The sequence below is a fragment of the Mercurialis annua genome, linkage group LG1-X (genome assembly GCF_937616625.2).
Source record: "Mercurialis annua linkage group LG1-X, ddMerAnnu1.2, whole genome shotgun sequence".
Classification (NCBI taxonomy): domain Eukaryota; kingdom Viridiplantae; phylum Streptophyta; class Magnoliopsida; order Malpighiales; family Euphorbiaceae; genus Mercurialis; species Mercurialis annua.
Window position 1 is genome coordinate 55,838,364 of NC_065570.1, and position 24,978 is coordinate 55,863,341.

Here is a 24,978-nt window from a genome sequence, read left to right on the forward strand (position 1 = left end):
AAATTATCTTGAATTTGAATATGTCTTCCGGTATTACTTATTTAATAATCGAGTAGATAGTGAGGCTTAATTAATATTTTTATGTTACATAAATTTATTAGAGATTCTAAGTGAATAGTACTAATCAAGTAGATAATGCGGCTTAATTAACATATTTATTTTACATAAGCTTATTAGAGATTTTAAGTTTGAGTATTCACGATCACATCATCTATTTTAAGTATAGTGTATCATCTTTATCATGAATATATACGAATAAATTGTTTAATATTGTATATTTCACGTGTCATTAATTTCTGACCTATCTAACAAAATCTGGATTGCTATTCGCCGCCCCCTTTTGCTTAGCACCGCACGGGCAAAGGACAATTTTACCCTTTTCACATTTTCAATAGATAACCAATTCATAAAAAAAAAACTAAATCCTCTCAACTCATTCAACTTTTCACAAATTCATATTTTACGAAAATGTCGGATTTGGAACGAGATAGAAATCGACAACCTCCGGTAAGTATTTTTTTTTTATTAATTTCGGTTTTTTTTTTAAAAAAAATAATTTAAAAAATAGAAAACGGGATTTCACGTCCCCTCCGGAGGAGGGGACGCCGGAAACCGGCGTCCCCTCTTCCGGAGGGGACGTGAAATCCGACGTTCCCTCCGGAAGAGGGAACGTGGATTTCCCACGTTCCCTCTTCCGGAGGGAACGTGCGGCGTCCCCTCCGGAAGGGGGGACGCCGAAAACGGCGTCCCCCCTTCCGGAGGGGACAAGGGACGCTGGCGTCCCCTCCGGAAGGGAGGACGCCGTTTTCGGCGTCCCCCCTTCCGGAGGGGACGAACGGCGTCCCCTCCGGAAGAGGGGACGCCGGGCGTCCGGCGTCCCCCCATCCGGAGGAGACGCCGGGCGTCCGGCGTCCCCCCTTCCGGAGGGGACGCCGGACGCCCGTTCCGTAATTTAATATAATTTTTTTTTTTTAAAAAAAAAAAAATTAAATTTAAAAATATATTAAATAATTTTATAAATTTATTTAATTTAATATATATTATTTCTATAATTTAAATTATTATAATTGCAGGGCAGAAAACATATGGGGAAGACGTTTTTGGCCCCAGAATTAGGGGGATCGGGAGCCCGTCACGTTACGACGCGTAAAGTTTCTGCCTCGGCTCGACGGAAGAAACAAGCGCATACTTCTCCCGATGAGGTCCGCATTTCTGTTGAGGATCTTAGAGAGTCTGATGATTTTGTGAGCTCAGAGGACGAGCCAGAGGACGAGCCAGAGGACGAGCCAAGTGAAAAAATTTACATTTCTAAACGGAAAAAGGGTGCAGGTGGTCGGTTCGTTGGCGACTCGTCATCAGGTAAATATAATTAAATGATTATAATTAATTTAATAATATTGTTAAAAAATTAAATGTAATTTAATTATGTTTACTGTTACTTTCAGGGTCGAACAGACGACCTGAAGAGGTTGACGTGTGGACCGTTACTGGTCCAGTACCTGGTGGACCCGAGGATGACACTGTTATTCCTAGTTTTCTCGGGCATGTCGCTTCTCGGCTATGGGATGGGGCGGACAGAGGCGTGCTGAAGTGTCAGACTAGACATGGAGCTCTGAAGAAGCTGAGGCAGTGGTATGAGACGGCCTCAGAGGAGGTTAAGGTGCTGATAGACGGGACTGAGATATCACATCTCCCGTTTATCATGTTTGATCATCTGGATATCCCGCTCCTTTCTGCATTTGTGGAGCGATGGCAGTCAGATACAAACTCTTTTCACATGCCATTCGGGGAGATGACCATCACATTACATGACGTGTGGCATATTCTTCGGATTCCAGTTGCTGGGGCTATGGTTTCAGGTGCGATATTCTGTTATATTTTTTACATTTAATGTTATTTAGAATAAGTTAATTGTTTTAGGTTATTTAATAAAATATTTAGACAAATTAGTTGTTTAATGTGGATTGTGTTTTGGTTTGCCAATTGTAATTTCTTTGCAGGACTTCCCTGAAAAATGGGTGATGCTCATTTTTAGGGGAAGTGCTGCCCAATTTTTTCTAGAAATTTACTGTACTTATTGCGTGATATTAATTTAAATTGCAAAATTATGATTTCAGGTCAGCCGAACAAGGCTCAGCTGATGGCTTACTGCGTACAGATTTTAGGTATTTCACCAGAGGATCTTGTGAGTAAGACGAGCAAGCATTTTGCCCAGGGAGGTGTGCTGATTGAGTCGATCATCAGCTTATGTAGGCGTGACCGTACTGCAGAGGTGGAGGCAATAGCCTGGATCTGGTTGACGTTAGGTTGCACTCTATTCACTGACAAGAGTGGCCATCGGATTAGACCTGCAACCATATGGGAGGTGCGGGAAGGAGTCACAGATACGAGTACAGTTTCCTGGGGATCAGCTACACTAGCTTATCTCTATCGGCAGCTTGGAATCTCATCGAGAGGAGACTGCTCCGGTTTGACTGGCTGTCTGACACTGCTGCAGACATGGATTTATGAGTACTTTCCATGCTTTCGGCCCCAGCGAGAGCGGTTGTTGATCGAGTCTCATCTTCCTCGATGTTCTAGCTGGAGTGCTATTGCGTCTGATTGCTCAGCCACCCGACTTCGGTCCTTGCGAGCTCGTTTGGACACGCTGACTGCTGAGGAGGTATGTAAATTTGTTAATCTATTAGTTAAATTTTATTTTATTACGATCGCTATATTTTAATTTTTGTTTTGTAATTTTTTAACAGATCACATGGCTCCCTTTTGGCGGCGAGCCTGCTGCCACCATAGAGCGCACTGCATATTATGGCTGGATAGCGTACCGGGACATTGTCGAGCCGTACATGCCGTCTAGGGTGCTGCGACAGCTGGGTTATGTGCAGACTGTACCTGTGCCAATTTGTCGGCCAATAGGGGCTGTTAGGTCATGGAAGTCAATCAAGTACTCTGTGGACATGAGTGTGACGATTGCGGTTGACATGTGGAACGCTTTTCCGGTCATGTACAAGCTGCCGTTAATGGGATTTGAGGAAGCCCACGTTATTGCTGGAGGATTCCATCCAGCTTACCTGGACTGGTTCGAGCGCCATTCGCACCCCCGTGTCCTTCCTGGCAGAGATGTTCCACGACGACATCCTCCCCGCAGCAACAACGATTATGTAAGTTTTCATTTTATAATTTAGTGAATATTACATATATTTAACATATTGAATTTACTTGTCTATTTGTGGTATTACAGTGGATGACACTGGTGACCACGAGGTACGAGAATTTCATCCAAAAAGTCAGCACGATTACCGGCCAACATAGACAGCACTGCGACTTTGACGGCATTCCGGAGTTGGAGACTGAGTCGGAGGAGGCCAGCACGGATTTGGAGAGAATCATGGCCGCTTGGCGCATTGCTGACTGAGTGTTGTTAGTATATGTTGTATGTTTATATTATTAGTACTTTTTTCTGATTATGGACTTGGTTTCTTTAGATGTTAGTTTCTAGAGAATTTTTTTATATTATGTACGTGTTTGTTTTTATGCAATTTCATGAACATTTTTAAATATTACGTACTGTGGAGTTCAAAAATATTACACGTATAATAATAAAACACACAATCAGCATAATTACCGAATAAACATTTTACAATCAACTCAATCTGCCATACCTATCAAACTATCCCATTGCTCTCTCCTATTAGCATATAAAGTATGCCAAGACTGAACAGTATGGTCCCTGTGCTGGAACCACAGCGTGGGAATTGGTGGGACAGGAAAATTATCCTGCAAATTCAACCTAACAAAATGTGCGCGTCCACTAATATACAATATCACTATCTCCTTGGATGGTCGTGAGTGAACCTCAGAGGAATGCAAAGGCAGAACAGTAAACGAAGAGAACCGAGTCTGTTGTAGCGTCCCGCCTTGTATGTAAATAACAGCTGCATTGAAGATAGTGGCAATAGGGAACAAGTCATCCAATACCTGCATCCATTTAATAAGTCAGAATATAAATATCATTTTTTTAAAAAAATATAATAACTTTGTGATAAATTTATATAATTCAATTAAATACCTGCATCCAGTAGCTAGGGCCACACTCTCCGCCTTCCCAGCTAATACGTGTAATGGCCGCTTGCAACCCATCAATGAAAATACCCTCGTATCGATAAGGGTGGGCGGAGATTTCGTTTGCAATGTTCATTCTAGTCATTCCCCACATCTTCTCGTCACCATATATGTGGTCTGCCACCACGCGAAATCCACAGTTGCCGTCTCCACGCACGTCCACAAGCTCGTCAACGAATGGTAAAAGGAATCCTGGAATAACCTCCGCATTTTGCAAACCAGCTGCGGGAAATAAAAAAAATATTATTATAAATAACAAGGATACTACTACAGTAGACGTACATAACGAATATTAGTGGATGATAATTACCTGACGCGGATGTACGATTTTTCTGAGCTTTGGAAGATTTAGGACGACCAGGTACACGGTCCTTGTACTCATGACGACTCGGATCCCGCTTCGTTGATTTGCTCCCCTTTGGTCGACCTTTGACATTTGTTTTAACTTCTGGTTCCATGTAGCCTAAGTCTTCGGGGTGAAGTCGCTCTCGAACAATACGAGAAATATCACGCAACACTGAAGGATCCTTAGTCATGACCTCCTCGGCGACCTCGTGAAAATACTGATGTTCCTCAGTCTGAAAACCAGCAAAATCGGGTTGCGCAGATGCGTCCAACCCATCGCCGAGAATAACAAGTTTCGTCCAAAACGGGTGTATACTGTCAAGGCTGATCGGGTTACCTACAAATAACACATATTAGCTTTCAATAACAATATTAATATTTTTAATATTAGTATTCAATGAAAGTGGTGCGTGATACCTGAATCGACCACCGCTCGCAGCTCACATGCACAGGGGATCTGATGTGTTGATCTAACCACACAACCACAGCGATCGTAGACATCGGTACTCAAATCTCGCATACGCCTTAGTTCTTTCGATATTAAATCCAGACAGTAATGCGACACTCTGCATGAGAGCTTGTCAAATGGAAAACCGCGTCGATGTACGCCAATAGTCCGTCTGGAGTCCTCAAGTGTTTTGCTGCAGTAATTTTAAAACATTTATGTTAATAACAATGTCCACATAGTTTGTATAAGTACTAATATTACTCGAGAAGAATGTTACCGGATATCTATCAGCTGCGACTGTATAACTTTGTCGACCTTCGTCCAGACTGTGTCCAGAGCACCGGTGCTAGAGTTGAGCCACTGCTTAAGCTGAGCATGTGCGCTCTCGACTCTACATGTGGTGGTGTTTCCAAAATGTAGGACTAAGTCCGTCCAGCAAGATACGAACTTCTCTCTATGTCCCAGCCAAGTCCCCTCAATGTACTGTATCAACCCTGGAAAACCTTTAAACCGATCTCTGAAGTGCTCCACAGCTATGTTATATTGATCAAAACTTGGCGCTCTGATAATTTTCTTCCATGTACTATTCTTGAAAATTTCAGCAAACTCTTGGTTTTTCCCACTAATTCTGTACACTCTATCTTCTACGTCCTTATTTATGTGCCACGTACATAGTAGATGAGAAGAACGTGGGAAAACCTCTGACACTGGTCTCATAAGCCCCAATTCTCGATCAGTAAGAATAGCGCTCGGATGAATATGTTCCCCAATCAAGCACCTGCATTATTGCCCGATGATTTAATAAGTAATTTGAATTTGAATATCATTAAAATATCAAATAACATAATTATAATTAAATACCCCAGTCTCTCCAATACCCATCTGTAGCTCCCTTCAGTCTCATCCTTCATAATTGCATATGCAATTATGAAGTTCTTGTTGCAAGGAGTCATTCCAATAATCTCAAAAAAAGGCAGCTTGTACTTGTTCGTCTTGTACGTGGAGTCCATGCCGATGATCCAGTAGTACGTACGAAGTAGTCTCACTGAATCAGGATGAGCCATGAAAATATGGGTCAACACACCTGTATCCTCCTCAGCAAGAGTCCAGTGTACATAATCATTTTGCTGAGCCATGTGATAAAATTGCCCAACCACATCTCTACCCTCAAAGCTAGACTTTCTCAAAGTCTCTCTATAGTTGTACACTTGCTTTATTCTAGGGTTGTCAGATGGTACTTTATCTTTTAAAGCTGCCATGATAGAACACGGCTTCGCTTGTGCCGCAGTCATATCTCGCACAATTTCTTTCGCCTCGCCACTCAGCCCACTCATCTGACGGTATCCTTCAGGATACACAGCTAGAGCATGGTTGTGTGTACTCGAAATACCAGGATCTGTAAGTATAAACCATGCAGTCTTTCCTAATTTGACAATAATTTTAAATTTGCACTTACACGCTTTTGTCTTCGTATTTTTCCGTACGAAGGAATCAGAATCTGTGAATGAACCTCTGTAACGCTCACCCCGAGCACATCGTAGAAGCTTCTTTTTCCCCTCGTTCTTATGTGACGAAATGACTAATTCAAATCCAATCTTTATAGCAGTACTCTTAGCCCAAGTAATTGCTTCAACATCACTATCAAACCCATGATCTAGCTTAAACCAATCGCTGTAATCAATTCCATCACCGCCATAATCTTCTAAATCAACCTGCAAAACATAAATACTTACGTTTAACAAATCGAAATAATATGTAATAAAAAGTCGTAATAATATGGAATAAAAAATTACTGTAATTATTAAATTTTTTAGCATTAATTAATTTCCGGCCGCGACGTTTCGGTCGCGGCCGGAAAAGGGGACGCCGGCGTCCTCTCCAGAGGAGAGGACGCCGGCGTTGGGCGTCCCCTCTAGAGGAGGGGACGCCCAGCTTTACGTCCCCTCTTCTAGAGGGGACGTAAAGCTGGGCGTCCCCTCCTCTAGAGGGGACGCCATTTTGGGCGTCCCCTCTTCTAGAGAGGACGCCAAAATTGGCGTCCCCTCTAGAGGAGAGGACGTTGAATTTCACGTCCTCTCCTCTGGAGGGAACGTGAAATCCAATCGTCTCCTCCTCTGGAGGGAACGTGAAATCCAATCGTCCCCCTTGAAAAAATTTAAAAAAATATTTAAAAAATTTAATTATTACCCCAGAAAAGCCGGAAAAACTTGTTTCCGAATGTCGATACTCGTTTCCCGACGAATTATACTCGTTATCCGTCATTTTACTCGGCTTTTTACATATTTTTCCGAATGTGTTCGAATAAGTTGAGAGAATCTTGGTTTTTTTTTTTTCGAAATTTTTCTAAAAGGGCAGAAAATGTCTTTTGCCTGTGCGGTGGTAAGCAAAAGGGGGCGGCGAATAGCAATACCCAACAAAATTGAGTGTTGTAGTTGAGCTAGCTTACAAACTCATTGAGTGAAGATTTTTCTTATTTTAATTGGATTCCTCTAATAAATCAGTAGCATTAAAAAAAACTGAAGAAAGTTTCTAGGAATAATGAAAAACATTACTAATAATTGAAATTTTTGCAAAAATTCTCCTATTTGAATTATAGAATGTGAAACTTGTATAGTTGTATTAATTTATAACAAGGAGCTAAAAAGCAAAGAGAATAGATGCTATTCACCTATCAATGACTATGACAGTTATTATATTATGTGGCAGACTCATAAATATTATATAAAATAAGTATAAAAATAAAATCATATATTCCTTCACACTCAATATAATTGTCTTTTTTTTTTGTATCTCAAACCACTTATTCATTTTATAAGTTGTATAATTTTCATAATTAATCTATCTAGATTACCCTTATTAAAGCCCACTATTTATTGTCATTATCTCAAATAAGTGAATTAGTCTCAACATTTAATAAATCTATAATATGAAAAATGTAGATAAATTTACAAGAATTTAAAATATTAATTATATGTTTTAAATTGTGTAAGAACGGAAAAACGAACAATTGTATTGGAGCATAAGAAGTACTATATTTTGTATAATTTTATAAAAGTGGGCACAACAAAAATATTAAAGAGATAAAAATATTATTAAATTGTTATTTAATAATTTTAATTTAAAGGATGAATATTTGTCTATCATACACTTTATGTAAGTCCATTCATGCTTATATTTACATAATTATAATAAAGAGGCCAAGTTGACGATACCATATTTAGATTATTTTAAGTCCATGCTAGCTAAAAGGAGAAATTTGACTGAGTATATACTTAATGGAATGAATTATGAAAGGAACCATATTCCCTAACAATAAGGATGGATGAGAGTTAAAAGCAATTGGAAATTGGAATTTGCATTCATAGGTGGTCCTTTAAAGAGGTTGATTAGAATAATGTTTCATTTTCTATATAACTATCGAATTTTCATTCAAATCAATCATCTCCATTCTTCTTCTCCATTTCTCTTCTTTAGAGCTTTATCATTTGATAAATCAGTTTTTTTATATATCTAAAAGAAAAAACTAGAGAAGCTCAAGACAAGAAAGAAGGGTGTGGATTTTAGGTAAGAGCTTTATTTATTTATTTATTTATTTTTGTAGTAAATGTAGTTAACATTTTATGAATGTTCCAAGAGGAGTTTATTTATTTTTAAAGTAACAAAAGTATGTACTTCCCAATTTGTATTTTTACATATTCATGCTAGCTTCATGTTATTAAATCACTTATTGGATGAACAGGGTTTGCATCATTTGATTTAGGCTTAATGTCTTAAAAAACCCCGACCTTTTAGCCTCTTTTCAATCATACCCTGACGTTGAAAATTTGTCAATTTTACCATATTTTGCATTTTTGTCCTGAAAAATTAAATTAACGTCTTTTGCGTTTGGAAATTTGTTTAAAACATTCTCCATGTCTCGCATATATTAATTGTTTATTTTAAAAATTTATTTAAATTTAGTTAAATTAATTAAGAATTTAAATTAGTGTTAATTTGATTATGGTTTTTAGTTAGTTTTTAAAAATAAAGGACTTATTTATACTTTTTTGAATAAAAAAGAATTTAATTTCATGTTTAGACTTAATTAATTGAATGATTTCATCATTTAAGTAAAAAAATTAACAAAAATTAAAATATTGGGGTACAATTGAAAACGAAAAATTCAAAAGTGGGTAAAATTGACAAATTTTCAACGTCGGGGTGGAATTGAAAAAAAGTTTAAAGGTGAGGGGTTTTTGAGTGATTAGGCCTTTGATTTAATGTAGAAAAAAGAAAAGTTGTTCAAGGAGGGACCATTTATTTATATTTTAGCACTCTTCGAGTATCTATATAGTAAATCTTTAGGATTTTTACATGGATTCTGAATTTATTACATGCTAAATAAAGACTCTTGATAGTTGATATCAATTTCTTTTTTCGCATTATTTACTGATATTTCTACTGATCTACTCATTCATGTAAAAAATACATAAAATCTCATTGTGGAAATCAATAATTATTTTTTTGAAGTAAGAAATCAATAAAATTTTAATACTGCATTTTTACTTGCATTTTTATACAAACATTATTGCTGTTATATAAATGACATATTTTGCAAATTAAAATATTCAAATTTTTAGGTTTCCTTTATCAACTTAATTAATACTTTAAATTTTATCGATTTTAATCTGATTTAAAATATTTATTTTTACTACAAATAAATTTCAATGAAGATCAATAAATTATTAAATTTAAGTTTAATTTTTTTAATTAATTAACCTTAAAAAGAAACTGAATGACGTATTGGTGCTGACCTCTAGAAAGAAAGACTGTGAGAGAAAGTGCGTTGTGGAGTGTGCACGAGTCTGGTAGCAGTGCTTGTTAGTTAATGGTTGGTAGTCTTGGCACTGATTTTTTCAGATTTCATTTCTCTTTTTCTTTAAAAAAAGTGCAATAGTTAGTACATAGTAAAATAAAATTAATTAATCTGTGCTACTACTTTGATTAACGTAAGAAACAAATACTGAGCTGGTCCGGGTCAGAGTCATATGGGTGTTAAATACACGTGCTGGTCTACTATATATTTTGAGCAATTTATTTCTATAAATACCAACTCTAGCTTATTGCCGTTCACTGCATCTTTCATTCGAGTTGAGTTCAATTCTGAATCTCTAACACATTCCCATCACTTCTTTTACTGTTCTTTGTTTAGCTATTGGGATTAGAAGAAAATGGCAGCAGCCAAGAATCATTCATCACACCAAGTTTTTGATGTCTCCATTGACATGCAAACTCAAGTTTCTGCTTCTAAATGGGTTGATGACGATGGCCGTCCCAAGCGAACTGGTAAACTAGCATATATAATCTCTTTAATTCAAAATGGTAGATTTTATTTTGTGTATATATATAAATTTTTGAATGAATTTCAGGGACTGTGTGGACCGCAAGTGCCCATATAATAACAGCAGTGATAGGATCTGGAGTTCTGTCTTTAGCGTGGGCAATTGCTCAGCTTGGTTGGGTTGCTGGTCCGGCCGTTATGTTCTTGTTTTCTTTTGTCACTTACTACACTTCTACACTCCTCTCCGCTTGCTACCGTTCCGGCGATCCTCTTACCGGCAAACGAAATTACACTTACATGGATGCTGTTCGCACCAATCTTGGTATGCCTCTCAGTTGTGTCAACGTTTTCATTTATATCAAAGTTTTCATTTAATTGGTTCAGTTAGAGAAGAAAAATTCTATAATTTTAATCTACTTAAAATGTTTGAAATATCTCTAATTTTAACAGATTAGACTGTCTCTAATTTTCTCTATAGAAATATATCCATCAAAATTATGAATATATAAAATTATTTAGCAGATTTAAAAAAATAGAATAGATCATCAAATACATAAATTTGATAATCTAGGCATACCTCTAAATGATCAAAGTTATTGATATATAAAATTATCTTGGTGTATGAAAAAGATTATATACATTTCAATAATAATTTCTTATATTTTTTTATTTTTTTTTTGATAATTGGAGAAGGAAATTTTTTTTGTGAGAATTCAAACTCACACTAAACTGTCTAAATTTGTTTATAATGTATTTTTATTTTTTTTGATTAACACATGAAAGGAGTGTAATTTTTGAGGATATTTAATATAGCTACCGAATCAACACATGATATACTTATCAGTCTTCATGTTGGTCACCATCCGATCATGTTACCTCTTATAACAACAAATTCTATATAACATATTATATTGAATTGGTACATTAATTTATTAAACAAAAGGTCAAAGCGCCCCCTAAATTTATAACATGAAGTCATTAAATTTTAATTTATACTTTTTTGAGCAACTAATCTCAAAATTCTTCATTTTTAGATCAAATTATTCCATAATTGTATTTTTAAAACGCGTAAAATATAAATCGGAGGTGAGGGATACAAAAAAGAAATTAGAGAATTCCAAATTGTTGCGATAAAATTATCCTAAATCTATTTTTTGCAATAAAAATATAAATTATCAGGTAATCTGACCAAAAAATGAAGAGTTTTGGTTAGTTGCTCAAAAAAGTATAAATTGGGTAAATGACCTTGTGACACAAAGTTAGGGGCACGTTCACAATTTGTTCTTAATTTATTTTGACTTTGAAATGTTTTACAACTTGGAATAAAAATTAAAATTTTAGTGCTATTTGATAGTATAAATTAAATTTTTGATATCAAATTGTAATATACGATAAAAATAATCTGATACCATGTCTTTTATCCAATTTTTAACACCTGAGTTCACTAATTTAGAAATCTGGAGTTCTTGATATGCTTACCATTTTCTTGCATTTCCTGATCAGGTGGAGCTAAGGTCAAGATATGTGGATTTGTTCAATATTTGAATCTTTTTGGAGTTGCCATTGGTTACACAATTGCTTCATCTATTAGCATGATGTGAGTTCTAAATTTTGATCCAAAATTCTTGGTTTCTCGGTTTTTGTTCATAGAATTATGTGGTGCTGATAAAAACTTTTCTTGGGTTAATTGTGGTGAAACAGGGCTATAAAAAGGTCGAACTGTTTTCACGCGAGTGGTGGCAAAAATCCATGCAAAATGAATGCAAATCCTTACATGATTGCGTTTGGAATTACAGAAATAATTTTCTCTCAAATTCCTGATTTTGATCAGCTATGGTGGCTCTCCATACTCGCTGCTGTTATGTCCTTTACTTACTCAATAATTGGTCTTGGACTTGGAATTACTCAAGTTGCACAAAATGGGAAATTCATGGGAAGTTCAACCGGAATTAGCATCGGAGCAACTGTAACTCAAACTCAGAAGATCTGGAGGAGCTTCCAAGCTCTCGGCGACATTGCTTTCGCCTATTCTTACTCTATCATACTAATTGAGATTCAGGTATAAATATAATTAGCTTATGCATACATAATTGATAATTTGCCTATGTTGCACATAAAGTTCTCTTGCATTTGGCGTTTCGTTTTGAAACTCCAAAATTCAATATTTACAATCTATTCGTATGATATAAATACTGTTTTTTTGTTTACTGTTTTTCAATGTTTTTATTTCAGCATGTTGTTGGTTAACGTTTTAGGGTTTTAGTTTCAATATGAACAACCTATTCTTATAAAAAAAATTGTTTTGCTGTTTACGTTTCGGCGTTTCCAAAGTTATGTTTCAATATTTTATTCTGCAAAATGCTTATAAAACTCTGAAATTCAATATTTACAATCTGTTCCAGTAAAAAAAAGTGTCGTTTCGCTGTCAACGCTTTAATTTTTTTTTTTTGGCGTTTCTGTTTTCGTGCTGCATAGTAATTTAGAAGCTAAACTAATTGTCATGATCGGTTTTGTGACAGGACACAGTAAAATCACCACCATCAGAATCCAAGACAATGAAGAAAGCAACTCTAACAAGTGTGTCAGTAACAACCCTTTTCTACATGTTATGTGGTTGCTTTGGCTATGCTGCATTCGGAGACATGTCTCCCGGAAATCTCTTAACCGGATTCGGCTTCTACAACCCCTATTGGCTACTAGACATTGCCAACGTCGCGATAGTAGTCCATCTAGTCGGTGCATACCAAGTCTACTGCCAACCCTTATTCGCATTCGTCGAAAAAGCAGCAGCACAAAGATATCCAGATAATGGATTCATTACTGAGGATATCAAAATTCCAATTCCCGGATGTCGCCGCCCCTTCAATCTCAATCTCTTTAGAGTGGTATGGAGGACAATTTTTGTTGTTTTCACGACTGTGATATCAATGTTGCTTCCGTTCTTTAACGACATTGTTGGTTTGCTGGGAGCATTGGGATTTTGGCCATTGACCGTTTATTTTCCAGTAGAGATGTATATAGCACAAAAAAAGATACCAAAATGGAGCACAAGATGGCTCTGCCTTCAAATACTAAGTGCAGCTTGCCTTGTAATTACCATTGCTGCTGCTGCGGGATCCATTGCGGGAGTTATCGGTGATCTAAAGTCTATCAAGCCATTCCAGACTGTTTACTGATGAATTCCTGAGGAGTGAAGATAAAGGATACAAATCTGATGTTGAAGTTACTTCAGCTTAGGAAAAAACAAATTGAAGGGGCAAGTATAATACATTTGTCTATTCACATGCAATTGAATGTTTCAAAATCTTAGATCAAGTTTCAATATGGAAAAAAAGTTCCATCTTCTTGATGTGACTCTTGAATCACTTGCTTTCTTTTTTTCTCCCTTTCTCTAGATGATCATTGTATTTGCATTTAATCCAATTAATCGACTCAGTAATGCAATAAGGTCCAACCCAAGATGAAATAATACAATTAAGTACCAAAATCTAATTCAATTATAATGTCATAAGGTGATCAGGTGGTGAGTACTATTACCAAATATTTTGTCCGTGGAAATCATCAAGGAATTCCAGTGATTTCTTTTTACATCATAACAGGTTATTAATAAAAAGTGTCCAGTTACGTTAACAAATTTAGTTGAATCACTTAATTGACATAAATAAAGTACAGTCTATTCGCCCAATTAATTTCAGTATAAACTAGTTTAAATATATACAAAAATATGAAAATATATTGATAAATTATATTATATTTTTAGATAAACAAAAAAATATAGTTTGTTTATGTGTCTTTGATATTTTTATTTTTATTTAGACCGAAATAAGTTCAATAACTAAAATTTATTTATTTATATCAATAAAGTTTATTTTATTAGAATATATATCATTTATTATAATAACTGAATAATTTTGAATTAATGGTGTCAAAATGCCAAAAAAAAACAACTTTTTAAAAATATATCCAAATCTTTCAAAATTTGTAAATCTATCCAAATTTTACAAATTTATTGTAAATCTATCCACTTTATCAAAATTGATGTAATTATATCTATAATAGAAATTGCATATGTGAAGTTTTTTCAAAGTTGAATAGAAAAAGAATTGTTAATTGTGATGACACATGATTCGGATACATTAATTTTTAAAAATATCAAATCGATTTTTAACAAATTAGATAGATTTGCAAGGAACTAGATAGAAATTTTTTTGGCTTTTTAATACCATTAGGCCAATAATTTTTATAAAGAAATCACACTACATGGCCCATTGTATGATGTAAAAAGATTTACATACCATTTGTGTTAACAGTCGAAGCCGCGAGATAGTTTAATGAATCTGGATCATCAATTTAGCTATTGAGGTGTAAGATTAAGGGAGTGTAAAAATCGAGCCAAATAATCAAACACAAATTTCGCTCATTTTAAATTATATATAAAAAATAGTTTTTGATATAATTTGAACCAAAAATATGGATTGAATTGTTGGAACAGTTTATGAAATGGAACGAAATTACCAAACAATGTTTCTGGCTGAGTCGCGGACTAGGTCGCTCTCTTTAAGACGTTTCGCGGCTCTGCCTCTGACTGTGCAAGCAGTCGTACGTACCACGTCGCCCCCAGGATAAAACAGCCGAACTCCGATGAATACTGCACTGTATTCAGCGGTCAATTACACCTTTCTGTCTATTGCTCAAGAACTCAGTTTTGTTTTTGTAAGAAAATAGCTGTTCTGTTAAACTTATTTTATCTGATGGGGAAGACAGCAGTTTTATAGCAATAATAAAACTGAAACGGTAAAATTAAATCAAAACGTTTTCCTTTATTAAAACAATCAGTCAAAACGTGGGAGACAAATCAGGGATTGTGTTTTATTCAAAATTAAAACCGTTACAAAAAGATTTCAGAAATAAAAAATTTATTAAGTGCTAAAACCGAACCAGACCAGACCAGACCAGCCGGCCGGCCGGCCGTCCGACCGGACGGACGGCGCGCGCGCGTGTGTGGTAAATCGGGTAGGATGTAACTCCTAGCCGGTTCACAAAACTGGGTACCCCTTGGGGACCAAACCCAAGTGTGAGAGATCACCCTTATAAGCTCAATTAAATGAGCTCTCCTAAGCAATGTGGGATTTCCACAATACTCTCTTTACTCTCACTTAGCACTTTTCTTTTTCTTATCTTTTCAAATTCAATTTTTGTACCAACAATCCCCCACTTTGAATTTTAAAAATAATTTCTCGAGCAATTTCTGATCCAGTAAGATTGCGCTTAAGCAGAGGTATCTTTCGATTTGAACCTTTGCGTAGTGTGTTAGATTCTGATTCAACAAGAGTGACTCGTAGTCTTGAACTCTATCTCGGACATCTAACCACACACAACCTTTTCTAAGAGTGTATTCAAAAGCCCGTGCGTTTATGGCCATGCACGTCTATCCCAGTTTAGTGAACGCTCTAGAAATTTTGCCTCAAATTTCATAGAAAGCGGCCCCACTTTCACATTCACAAAGGTGAAGCTATCAAGAGTACTCCCGTAGCTAGGTACTCCACTCCAAATGGAGTATAGACTTCATTAAGAGATTCTATTAACTCATCCTCTAATCGCTTCAGGAATCATGCCTCAATTTTGCATGTTCTGGCTCATATCATTCATAACTTGTTATTACCCATTGAACCTATTTCTTGGGATCTCCAGTCAGTTAGGTCGGGTTACCATTATGAATGATTCATTCTATAGGCAATAGTCCCATTCCCTTGGAAGTTTTATGGACTTTCTCTCTAGCTAATCCTTTCGTCAAAGGATCTGCTAAGTTATCATCAGTGCGTACATGATCCACTCTAACAGCCCCTGTTGAGATAAATTCTCTAACAGTGCTGTGCTTACGACGTATCTGTCGTTTCTTACCATTATAATAACGGTTCTCAATTTTTGCAATAGCCGCGGTACTATCGCAATGGATCAACACAGCTGGTATCGGTCTTTTCCATAAGGGAATCTCAGCTAGCAGGCTTCTTAGCCACCCTGCTTCTTCACTAGCAGCAGCTAGTGCTATCATTTCTGACTCCATCGTAGATTGAGCCAGAATCGTCTGTTTCTTTGACTTCCAAGAAACAGCTCCACCAGCTATACTAAAAATATAGCCGCTCGTTGCTTTGGAATCATCTGACAATGTATTCCAATCTGCATCACTGTACCCTTCAAGTACAGCAGGATGCTTCAAATAATGTAGTCCAAGATTCATGGTTCTTTTAAGGTATCTCATTACCCTTTCAATAGCATGCCAGTGCTCAATACTAGGTCTACTAGTAAACCTGCACAGTAATCCAACGACATATGCAATGTCGGGTCTAGTACAATCAGTGGCATATCGAAGACTGCCAATGATGCTCGCATATTCAGACTGTCGTACACTATCACCAGTGTTCTTAAAAAGTTTTACACTTGGATCATAAGGTGTACATGCAGGTTTACAGTCGATGTAGTTATATTTCTTTAGAATCTTCTCAACATAGTGAGATTGATCTAAAGAAATTCCTTTTTCAGATCTAGTTATTTTTATGCCAAGAATGACATTCGCTTCACCTAGATCTTTCATATCAAAGTTGGCACCCAACATTGATTTCACAGCATTCACGACATGAATATTTGATCCAAAAATCAACAAGTCATCAACATATAAACATATGAAAGTACAAAGCTCATTCTCAGATTTATAATATATACATTTGTCACTTTCATTCACTTTAAAACCATTTGAGATGACAAGATTATCAAATTTCTCATGCCATTGTTTAGGTGCCTGTTTTAGACCATACAAGGATTTGTCTAACTTGCACACTTTTTGTTCCTGTCCATGTATCACAAAACCTTCAGGTTGGTCCATGTAAATTTCTTCCTCCAATTCACCATTCAAAAAAGCGGTCTTAACATCCATTTGGTGTACTACCAAATCATAAAGTGCAGCGATCGAAATCAGCACTCTAATGGATGTTATTCTAGTAACTGGTGAATAGGTATCAAAGAAATCAACGTTTTCACGTTGTCTATAACCCTTAGCCACTAGTCGAGCTTTATATTTATCAACTGTGCCATCAGGTTTCATTTTCTTTTTCAAAATCCACTTACAACCTATGGTCTTGCAACCGGGGGGTAAATCAGTCAAATGCCAAGTCTTATTGGACTCCAAAGATTCCATCTCATCATTTATGGCTTCTTGCCAAAGATCAGCATCTAAAGAAGTTAGAGCTTCCTGGAGGTTTGCAGGATCCTCCTCTAAAGAATAGACTTGGAAATCTGGACCAAAGTCTTTCGAGATTCTAGCTCTTTTACTCCTTCTGATCTCTGGTTCTATATCATCTGTAATCTCATTATTCCTGACAACAGGAATGCTACTAGATGATTCGCCCCCACTATTTCCTAATTTAAAAGGAAATTTCTGTTCATAAAAATCAGCATCTACGGATTCAATAATCACTCGTGCAGTCAAGTCATAAAATTTGTATGCCTTGCTATTGACTGCATACCCAATGAACACACATTCATAGGCTCTACTTGCTAATTTTATTCGTTTTGGATCAGGAATCCTAACATAGGCTAAACAGCCCCATGTTCTCAAATAAGACAAATTTGGTTGTCTTTTCTTTAAAATCTCATAAGGTGAAATTTTATTGTTCGATTTTGGTACTCTGTTTAGCACGTAGCAAACAGTCAATAATATTTCACCCCACCAATAAGAAGCAGCACCTGAGTTTAATAAAATAGACACTACAGCTTCTGTAAATGTTCTATTTTTTCTTTTGGCTTTACCGTTCATTTCAGGAGAATAAGGTGCAGTTCTTTCATGTACTATACCATGCGAGTTATAGAAATCTATAAACAAGCTTGATTCATATTCAGTACCTCTATCACTGCGAAATCTTTTGATTTTCTTATTAAATTGATTTTCAATTTCTGTAACAAATAACTTGAACATATCAAGTGCATCACTTTTATTTTTCATCAAGTACACAAAAGTAAAATCAGAACAATCATCAATAAAAGTGATAAAATAACGTTTGCCATTTCTAGTCAAAGTTCCATCAAGTTCACATATATCAGAATGAATTAAATCTAATGGTTCAGATTCTCTAATTACTGATCTATGTGACGTTTTTGTTATTTTAGCCTGACTGCAAAATTCACATTTTTCAAAATCATTTAAAGTCATTTTAGGAATTAATCCTAGATTACTCATATTATTAATTATCCGTTTATTAACGTGACAAAGTCTAGCATGCCAAACATTAAAATCAGACAACAAGTAAACTGAAGCAGATACTTTATTAATTTCAACATTCATCTTGAACATATTCTCACAAGCATAACCCTTTCCCACAAAAATACCATTCTTAGTGATGGTGTACAAATCACCCCCAATAGTTTGAAAAAACCCAGCCTTGTTGAGAAGATAGCCAGACACCAGATTCTTCCTCATCATAGGAGTATGCATTACATCCTTCAAGTTCAAGATCAATGTCTTCCCTGAAGTGAACTTCAGTTCGACACTTCCAATTCCAGCAACAGTAGTGGTGTGAGTGTCACCCAACAGCACTTTCTTGTCTTCAACAGCAGTGTATGTCTTAAACATAGCACGATCATGACAGACATGGCGAGATGCGCCCGTGTCTACCCACCACCCTTCTGATCCACCAACAAGGTTGATCTCAGCCATCACCTCAGTGATCATAGCCACAAACGGCTCTTCAGTCAGGTTAGCCTGAGGGGCTGCTGTTGAGAATAAACCCCAACTTGTAATAGAGTGGACCTAAGTCCGAGTTATCGATCCCACAAGGAGTGAATTCAAGAGTGATTATCGATGAGAATGAACTTAGTTGCGATTCAATTCGTTTAGCAAGAGAATAAGTGTTTTTCTTAATGAACCAATCAACCAACTACTAAAAACTTATGCTATCTAGGAATTAACAAATTACTAATTTAAAGAAACGAGTAAACACTATAATAATTAACGAAATTCAAGTGATAAAGAGGTTTGGGAGCTAATAATCCTCCTAGGTCATGCAATCAAGGGTATCGGGTTTAGGGTTCTAAACGAGGACCGAGTGTTCTAGACCGCAACTCCCGCTCTCTCGAGCCTCAAGGAGCTACAAAACCGCAACTAATCGAGCTTAACCTACTCTCGTAGCACCAAACGCAAATAGAGGCAATTAACAAATAAATCACAACTCATAGGCCACCTAATTACTAACCCACTCTCATGGTGTTACTAATTAAGTCTCTAATTAATCAAATCCAACTAATAAACCCTCTCTCAAGGTGAGAATTAATTTAAGAACAATACTTAGGTAGCTAATCTAAGCAAGCTTTAGGTTCCTTAATTAGAACAATCAACACAACCCCAAAACCCTAACCCAATCATACACAACTAAGATTCAAATTAACCCCCAAACATGGGGTTTAGCCAACCATGGCTAAAACAACAAACATCAAGCAAATAGAATAATAAATCATTGAGAGATAGATCTAATTACCTTTGTAGAAACCCAAGCCAATAACATTCAATAAGATAATACTTCAATAATAAAATGAGAATAAATCTTCAATAGAAAAAGCTTAAGTATTCAACAATGGAGGAAAATATGAAAATCTGGAAATTCTATTGAAGAAGGTAAGGACTACACTTGGGGATTTCTAAAATTAGGAGAAGATTCAAAAGTACAAAATAGAATAATGTCTAGCAAAATCTTCTATACCTAAAATAAAGATAAGGCCCCATATATATAGTACTTACAAAAGAAGGAAAAAGACAAACATTCAATTACACATGTGTTGGGCCCAAAATAACAAATTAATAAAGCCTTAATGCATCTTGACTTAAGATTTCCCCATTCCAGCAAGCCCAAGTTCGAATAGAGCTCCTTGGGCTAAATGAGAAGCCCGATTCGAGCTGCCATTTTCTGCTCCAAATCTCGATCTTCAAACCTTCGTAACTCGGTGTAGAAATGTCCGATTCAGTCGATTCTTGAACCGTTGGAAAGCTCAGGACGTCTACTTTAACTTTCATGAAGATCACGAGTTCATTTGAGGCTTCGAGCTAGTCCAAATTGGTCAATTAGTGCCCCGGGGTCAGCTTTTCAGATTTGCAAATGAGCTTCCGCATCGCTTTTGTCGTCTTTTCCAACTTTTGCACCAAAATGCTTCCGCAATGCTCCTAAGTACCTGAAATACTAAAACACGTAGTAATGCATACGAAATACCATAAAACCGTGATAAAACGTTAATAAAGCATGCGGAAACGACGCTAAAGATAGGAGTAAAAATACTCCTATCAAACCCCCTGGTCTGTTCCGACACTTGCGTGCCATATGACCCGGTTTTCCACAGTTGAAACACAGAAACTGTGGCGGATCATTTCTGACAGGTGGTTGCTGTCTCACGTTATGGTTCCGAGCAGGATTACCATTCTGATTATTTCTGTTACGGTTCACATTTTGGTTCGAGTTCCCATTGCGATTCTGATTCTTAAAATTTTTGCCAGTTGGCTTCAGAACCGCAGAACTGAACTTTCTGGTGTTGTTAGAAACAACAAGCACCTCATCTTTCTGGTCCTGTTTTCTCGCCTCTTCCTCAATACGAAGGCGAGTAATCAAACTTTCCAGCGAAAATTCTTTGGTTTTATGCCTGAGGGGCAATTTATCAATCAATACAGCAACTTGAAACTGTTCATCAAGGACCATACCTTCAGATATTATCTCATGTGCAATTTTCTGCAATTCATGTGACTGAGCCTCGACTGATTTTTCATCCGTCATCTGATATTTCAGATAGCGACTGACAGCATACTTCTTTGTTCCAGCCTCCTCCGTATCATACTTCCTTTGCAGCGCCTCCCATATTTCAGTAGCTGACTTATAATTATCTGAATTATAATAGTCATACAAATCATCACACAAAGCATTCAGAATATAATTTTTGCATAAATAGTCATTGTTAAGCCACTGTTGAACATCAGCAGTTTGTTTATCCAGTTCATCACCATCGGCAGTATCAGCAACAACAGGTAAAGGACTAGTAAGAACAGCAGCAACATTTTTCATAGTAAGGAAAAATAAAGTTTTCTGCCTCCATCTTTTGAAATGGAGACCCTCAAAACGGAACGGTTTGTTAACATCAAAGCGACCAGAATCTAAACCAGAAACATCATCATTAGCCATCGCAGAAACTGTATACGTCTTAAAAATGTTGGAACAGTTTATGAAATGGAACGAAATTACCAAACAATGTTTCTGGCTGAGTCGCGGACTAGGTCGCTCTCTTTAAGACGTTTCGCGGCTCTGCCTCTGATTGTGCAAGCAGTCGTACGTACCACGTCGCCCCCAGGATAAAACAGCCGAACTCCGATGAATACTGCACTGTATTCAGCGGTCAATTACACCTTTCTGTCTATTGCTCAAGAACTCAGTTTTGTTTTTGTAAGAAAATAGCTGTTCTGTTAAACTTATTTTATCTGATGGGGAAGACAGCAGTTTTATAGCAATAATAAAACTGAAACGGTAAAATTAAATCAAAACGTTTTCCTTTATTAAAACAATCAGTCAAAACGTGGAGACAAATCAGGGATTGTGTTTTATTCAAAAATAAAACCGTTACAAAAAGATTTCAGAAATAAAAAATTTATTAAGTGCTAAAACCGAACCGAACCTGACCAGCCGGCCGGACGGCGCGCGCGTGGTAAATTGGGTAGGATGTAACTCCTAGCCGGTTCACAAAACTGGGTACCCCTTGGGGCCCAAACCCAAGTGTGAGAGATCACCCTTATAAGCTCAATTAAATGAGCTCTCCTAAGCAATGTGGGATTTCCACAATACTCTCTTTACTCTCACTTAGCACTTTTCTTTTTCTTATCTTTTCAAATTCAATTTTTGTACCAACATGAATCGATTATTTCTATTATATATAAAATATTTAAGATTCCTATAAAATCATTTCGATTTATTTGGAATGAATTAAAATTTTCATTCAATTCAATTTGCAAGGAATTCTAGATTGTAGTATCTGTATGTATGGTTGTTGAATTGATGACCTATGTTGCTCTTAATGCGCGAACATATAAAACTAAACTAATGATATATAGTTTAATGAAAAATTAATTTTAAAGTATACTGAATCTACTAAGAATTTTCTTAGTTTAACTCATATACACATTCATATTCAGACTATAAGTTATTGAACAAAATTTTCATACAACCTAAATTGTAGAAAATTCCTACAAATTAAATTGTGCCATTTCTTCAAACTGTCATGTTATATCTTTTAGAATAAAATTTTTCTACAACCTGAGTTATATATGACATTCTTTTAAAATGTTGTGTTATATCTTCTGCTCTATTTTTTTTAAAGTGGTTAATCAACTAGTTAAGTATGAGTTAATTAATCAATTTACTTTTTATATTTATATTTAATAATTTATTTATCATTATATAATTTAAACATAAATATTTTAATTATATAAACTGAATTATTATTATTATTATTATATGTTTATTTATTATCTATTAATTAAAAAAGTCTAAGCTGTTAAAATTATTATTTTAAATAAAAAAACATTTTGATTCTTTAAAGACTATATAAATATTTTATGATTGTTTCTCAATTTTTAATAAAAAAATAATAATAGTTTTATTGTCTATAGAAATAGAATTGGTACTCATATAATTTATACATCAATTATCATATTAATATTATTATTATATAGTATTGTTCTGTAAAACAAATATGAAATATAGTACACCACTTAATATTATAATTTTGTTAAGTTTTTAAATTTGCATAATAATAAAATATAAGACATACTAAATATAAATATAAGAATTAAATTGATTAATTGACCAATGATGTACAATTTAATTAACCGATTTAATGAGTAAAAAAGTGTTGCATAACAATTAAACACTCAATTCCTAATTGAGATGTTCAGGTGCGTTTTCTAGTTTTTCGATTGTAGCTTTTAGTTAAAAAAAATGTTACATAACAGTCTCTTAAACAGCCAGTCTGCCACAACTTTGGTTGTAGAAAGATTTTACTCTAAATTATGGAATTTAATTCAATTACTAAAACTGAAATTTAAAAACTTAGCCAATTAATCTATTAAAGGCCTAATCTATATCTATCTATACTATATATAAAAGCACGGATGGGGGGACAGATAAATTTACTGAATAATCCTTTTCAGTTTACTACTAAATAAAAGTTTTATAGTCATGAAGTAATTGGTTATTTAATTAATCACTATTATAATTAAAATCCTAATTAGAATAGGTAGCTAAATTATCTCCAATTTAGTTTTTAGTATGTAAAAGATAATTAAATGTCTTCAAATTAGTAGGAATACCTACCTTTTAGTTTGATCTATATTATCTATAAAAGCACGGATGGGGGGGGGGGGCAGGCAAATTTACTGAATAATCCTTTTTAGTTTACTATTAAATAAAGGTTTTATAGTCATTAACTAATTAGTTATTTAATTAATCACTATTGTAATTAAAGTGCTAATTAGAATAGGTAGCTAAATTATCTCCAATTTAATTTTTAGTATGTAAAAGATAACTAAATTGTCTCTAAATTAGTAGGAATACCTATCTTTTAGTTTGATTGAACTCAAAATTAAATTATTATTTAAATTTCTATCTTATTATTTTTAAAGATATTATCAATAAAATTAAGTTAATTATTTAATTATGTTTATTATAAAACCAAAAGAAAAATAAATTCAGCATGGCAAAAAATATAATAACCTAATATATTATATTTATTTTTACAAAAATTCTTAACTAATTTAATATTAATTATAAATAAAAAATTAATATAATTATAATAAATTTACTAATATGTCCATTGAAAACTGGTCAATTTTACCCTATTTCGCATTTAATCATTTCAATTGTACCCTAATTTTTCAATTTTTGTCAATGTTTTTATTAAAATTATGAAATCATTTAACGAACTAAGTTTACCGATAGAAGTAAATTAATTTCCATTCAAAAAAGTACAAATAAGTCCTTTATTTTTAAAAACTAACTAAAAATCATAATCAAATTAAAACTAATTTAAATTCTTGATTAATTTATCGAAATCTAAATAAAATTTTAAACACATACAATTAATATATACTAGACATGGAGAATGTTTCTGAATTTTCTTTTAAATGAAAAAGACGTCAATTTAATATTTCAGGGTACAATTAAACACAAAAATGCGAAATATGATAAAATTGATCAGTTTTCAACGTCAGAATAGGATCGAAAAGAGGCTAAAAGGTCGGGATTTTTTTAAAGCATTAAGCCTTTAAAGTTTATATTCAAACACTAACATTCTCTTTAACCTTGAAAAGAAATTTATGTGATGGCAAGTTAAAAAGAAGTATTTGACAGGGAGATTGATGTACACAATTGCCAAACTTGAAAGATAAATCTGTAAGCAAACCAATTGGGATGGTTCTATATGTTCCAATAGCATGTAAATTTTGGAGGTGGTGTCACCTCTATATATTGAACACTAAAAGTTCATACTTTTTAGAAGGTAAAGATGAAATTTGAAAAGAAAGTTGATCAGATATTATAAATCCTTACCTTCCTACTAGTGGAGGTTCGGATGGAATGGTAAATGTTCTTTTTTCAAGATTCGAACTATGATTATAAAGCGGTTTTTAAAAAAATTATGAGAGAATTTACTGTGTTCACGAACTGAAATTATT

General features: G+C 34.9%; 3 protein-coding genes across 4 annotated transcripts; 2 read left to right on the forward strand and 1 right to left on the reverse strand.

Moving 5' to 3' along the window:
• Nucleotides 1-1,085: 1,085 nt before the first annotated feature.
• LOC126673407 (protein MAINTENANCE OF MERISTEMS-like) lies at nt 1,086-3,469 on the forward strand. Its single transcript, XM_050367551.2, has 5 exons — nt 1,086-1,359; nt 1,446-1,859; nt 2,118-2,662; nt 2,748-3,158; nt 3,239-3,469. Exons 1-5 carry the CDS (start codon nt 1,086-1,088, stop codon nt 3,410-3,412), a joined length of 1,818 nt encoding a protein of 605 aa, XP_050223508.1. The 3' UTR covers nt 3,413-3,469.
• A 103-nt stretch (nt 3,470-3,572) lies between these two features.
• Nucleotides 3,573-7,270, reverse strand: LOC126673418 (protein FAR1-RELATED SEQUENCE 5-like). The gene is made up of 7 exons (XM_050367561.2): nt 7,100-7,270; nt 5,774-6,624; nt 5,190-5,690; nt 4,882-5,105; nt 4,430-4,801; nt 4,067-4,341; nt 3,573-3,975 (listed from the first exon to the last, which is right to left on the reverse strand). Exons 1-7 carry the CDS (start codon nt 7,172-7,174, stop codon nt 3,646-3,648), a joined length of 2,628 nt encoding a protein of 875 aa, XP_050223518.1. The 5' UTR covers nt 7,175-7,270; the 3' UTR covers nt 3,573-3,645.
• A 1,083-nt stretch (nt 7,271-8,353) lies between these two features.
• LOC126664774 (amino acid permease 3-like) lies at nt 8,354-13,597 on the forward strand. Of its 2 annotated transcripts, XM_050357320.2 has the most exons (6): nt 8,354-8,476; nt 10,104-10,237; nt 10,321-10,554; nt 11,736-11,829; nt 11,934-12,291; nt 12,752-13,597. In XM_050357320.2, exons 2-6 carry the CDS (start codon nt 10,123-10,125, stop codon nt 13,406-13,408), a joined length of 1,458 nt encoding a protein of 485 aa, XP_050213277.1. In that variant the 5' UTR covers nt 8,354-8,476; nt 10,104-10,122; the 3' UTR covers nt 13,409-13,597. The 2 variants fall into 2 exon arrangements, with proteins under 2 accessions (XP_050213277.1, XP_055960106.1); XM_056104131.1 differs by lacking the exon at nt 8,354-8,476 and having other exon boundaries at nt 10,009-10,237.
• The last annotated feature ends 11,381 nt before the right edge of the window (nt 13,598-24,978 follow it).

Excerpts from the sequence above, each read along its gene's own strand:
- LOC126664774 (XM_050357320.2), top strand. The coding sequence starts at position 10,123 with ATGGCAGCAGCCAAGAATCATTCATCACACCAAGTTTTTGATGTCTCC. Across the intron at positions 10,555-11,735 it reads TGCTGTTCGCACCAATCTTG|GTGGAGCTAAGGTCAAGATA; the intron begins GTATGCCTCTCA and ends TTTCCTGATCAG. Across the intron at positions 11,830-11,933 it reads GCTTCATCTATTAGCATGAT|GGCTATAAAAAGGTCGAACT; the intron begins GTGAGTTCTAAA and ends GTGGTGAAACAG.
- LOC126673407 (XM_050367551.2), top strand. The coding sequence starts at position 1,086 with ATGGGGAAGACGTTTTTGGCCCCAGAATTAGGGGGATCGGGAGCCCGT. Across the intron at positions 1,360-1,445 it reads CGTTGGCGACTCGTCATCAG|GGTCGAACAGACGACCTGAA; the intron begins GTAAATATAATT and ends TGTTACTTTCAG. Across the intron at positions 3,159-3,238 it reads CCCGCAGCAACAACGATTAT|TGGATGACACTGGTGACCAC; the intron begins GTAAGTTTTCAT and ends GTGGTATTACAG.
- LOC126673418 (XM_050367561.2), bottom strand. The coding sequence starts at position 7,174 with ATGACGGATAACGAGTATAATTCGTCGGGAAACGAGTATCGACATTCG. Across the intron at positions 5,106-5,189 it reads TCGCAGCTGATAGATATCCG|CAAAACACTTGAGGACTCCA; the intron begins GTAACATTCTTC and ends AAATTACTGCAG. Across the intron at positions 4,802-4,881 it reads GCGAGCGGTGGTCGATTCAG|GTAACCCGATCAGCCTTGAC; the intron begins GTATCACGCACC and ends TGTTATTTGTAG.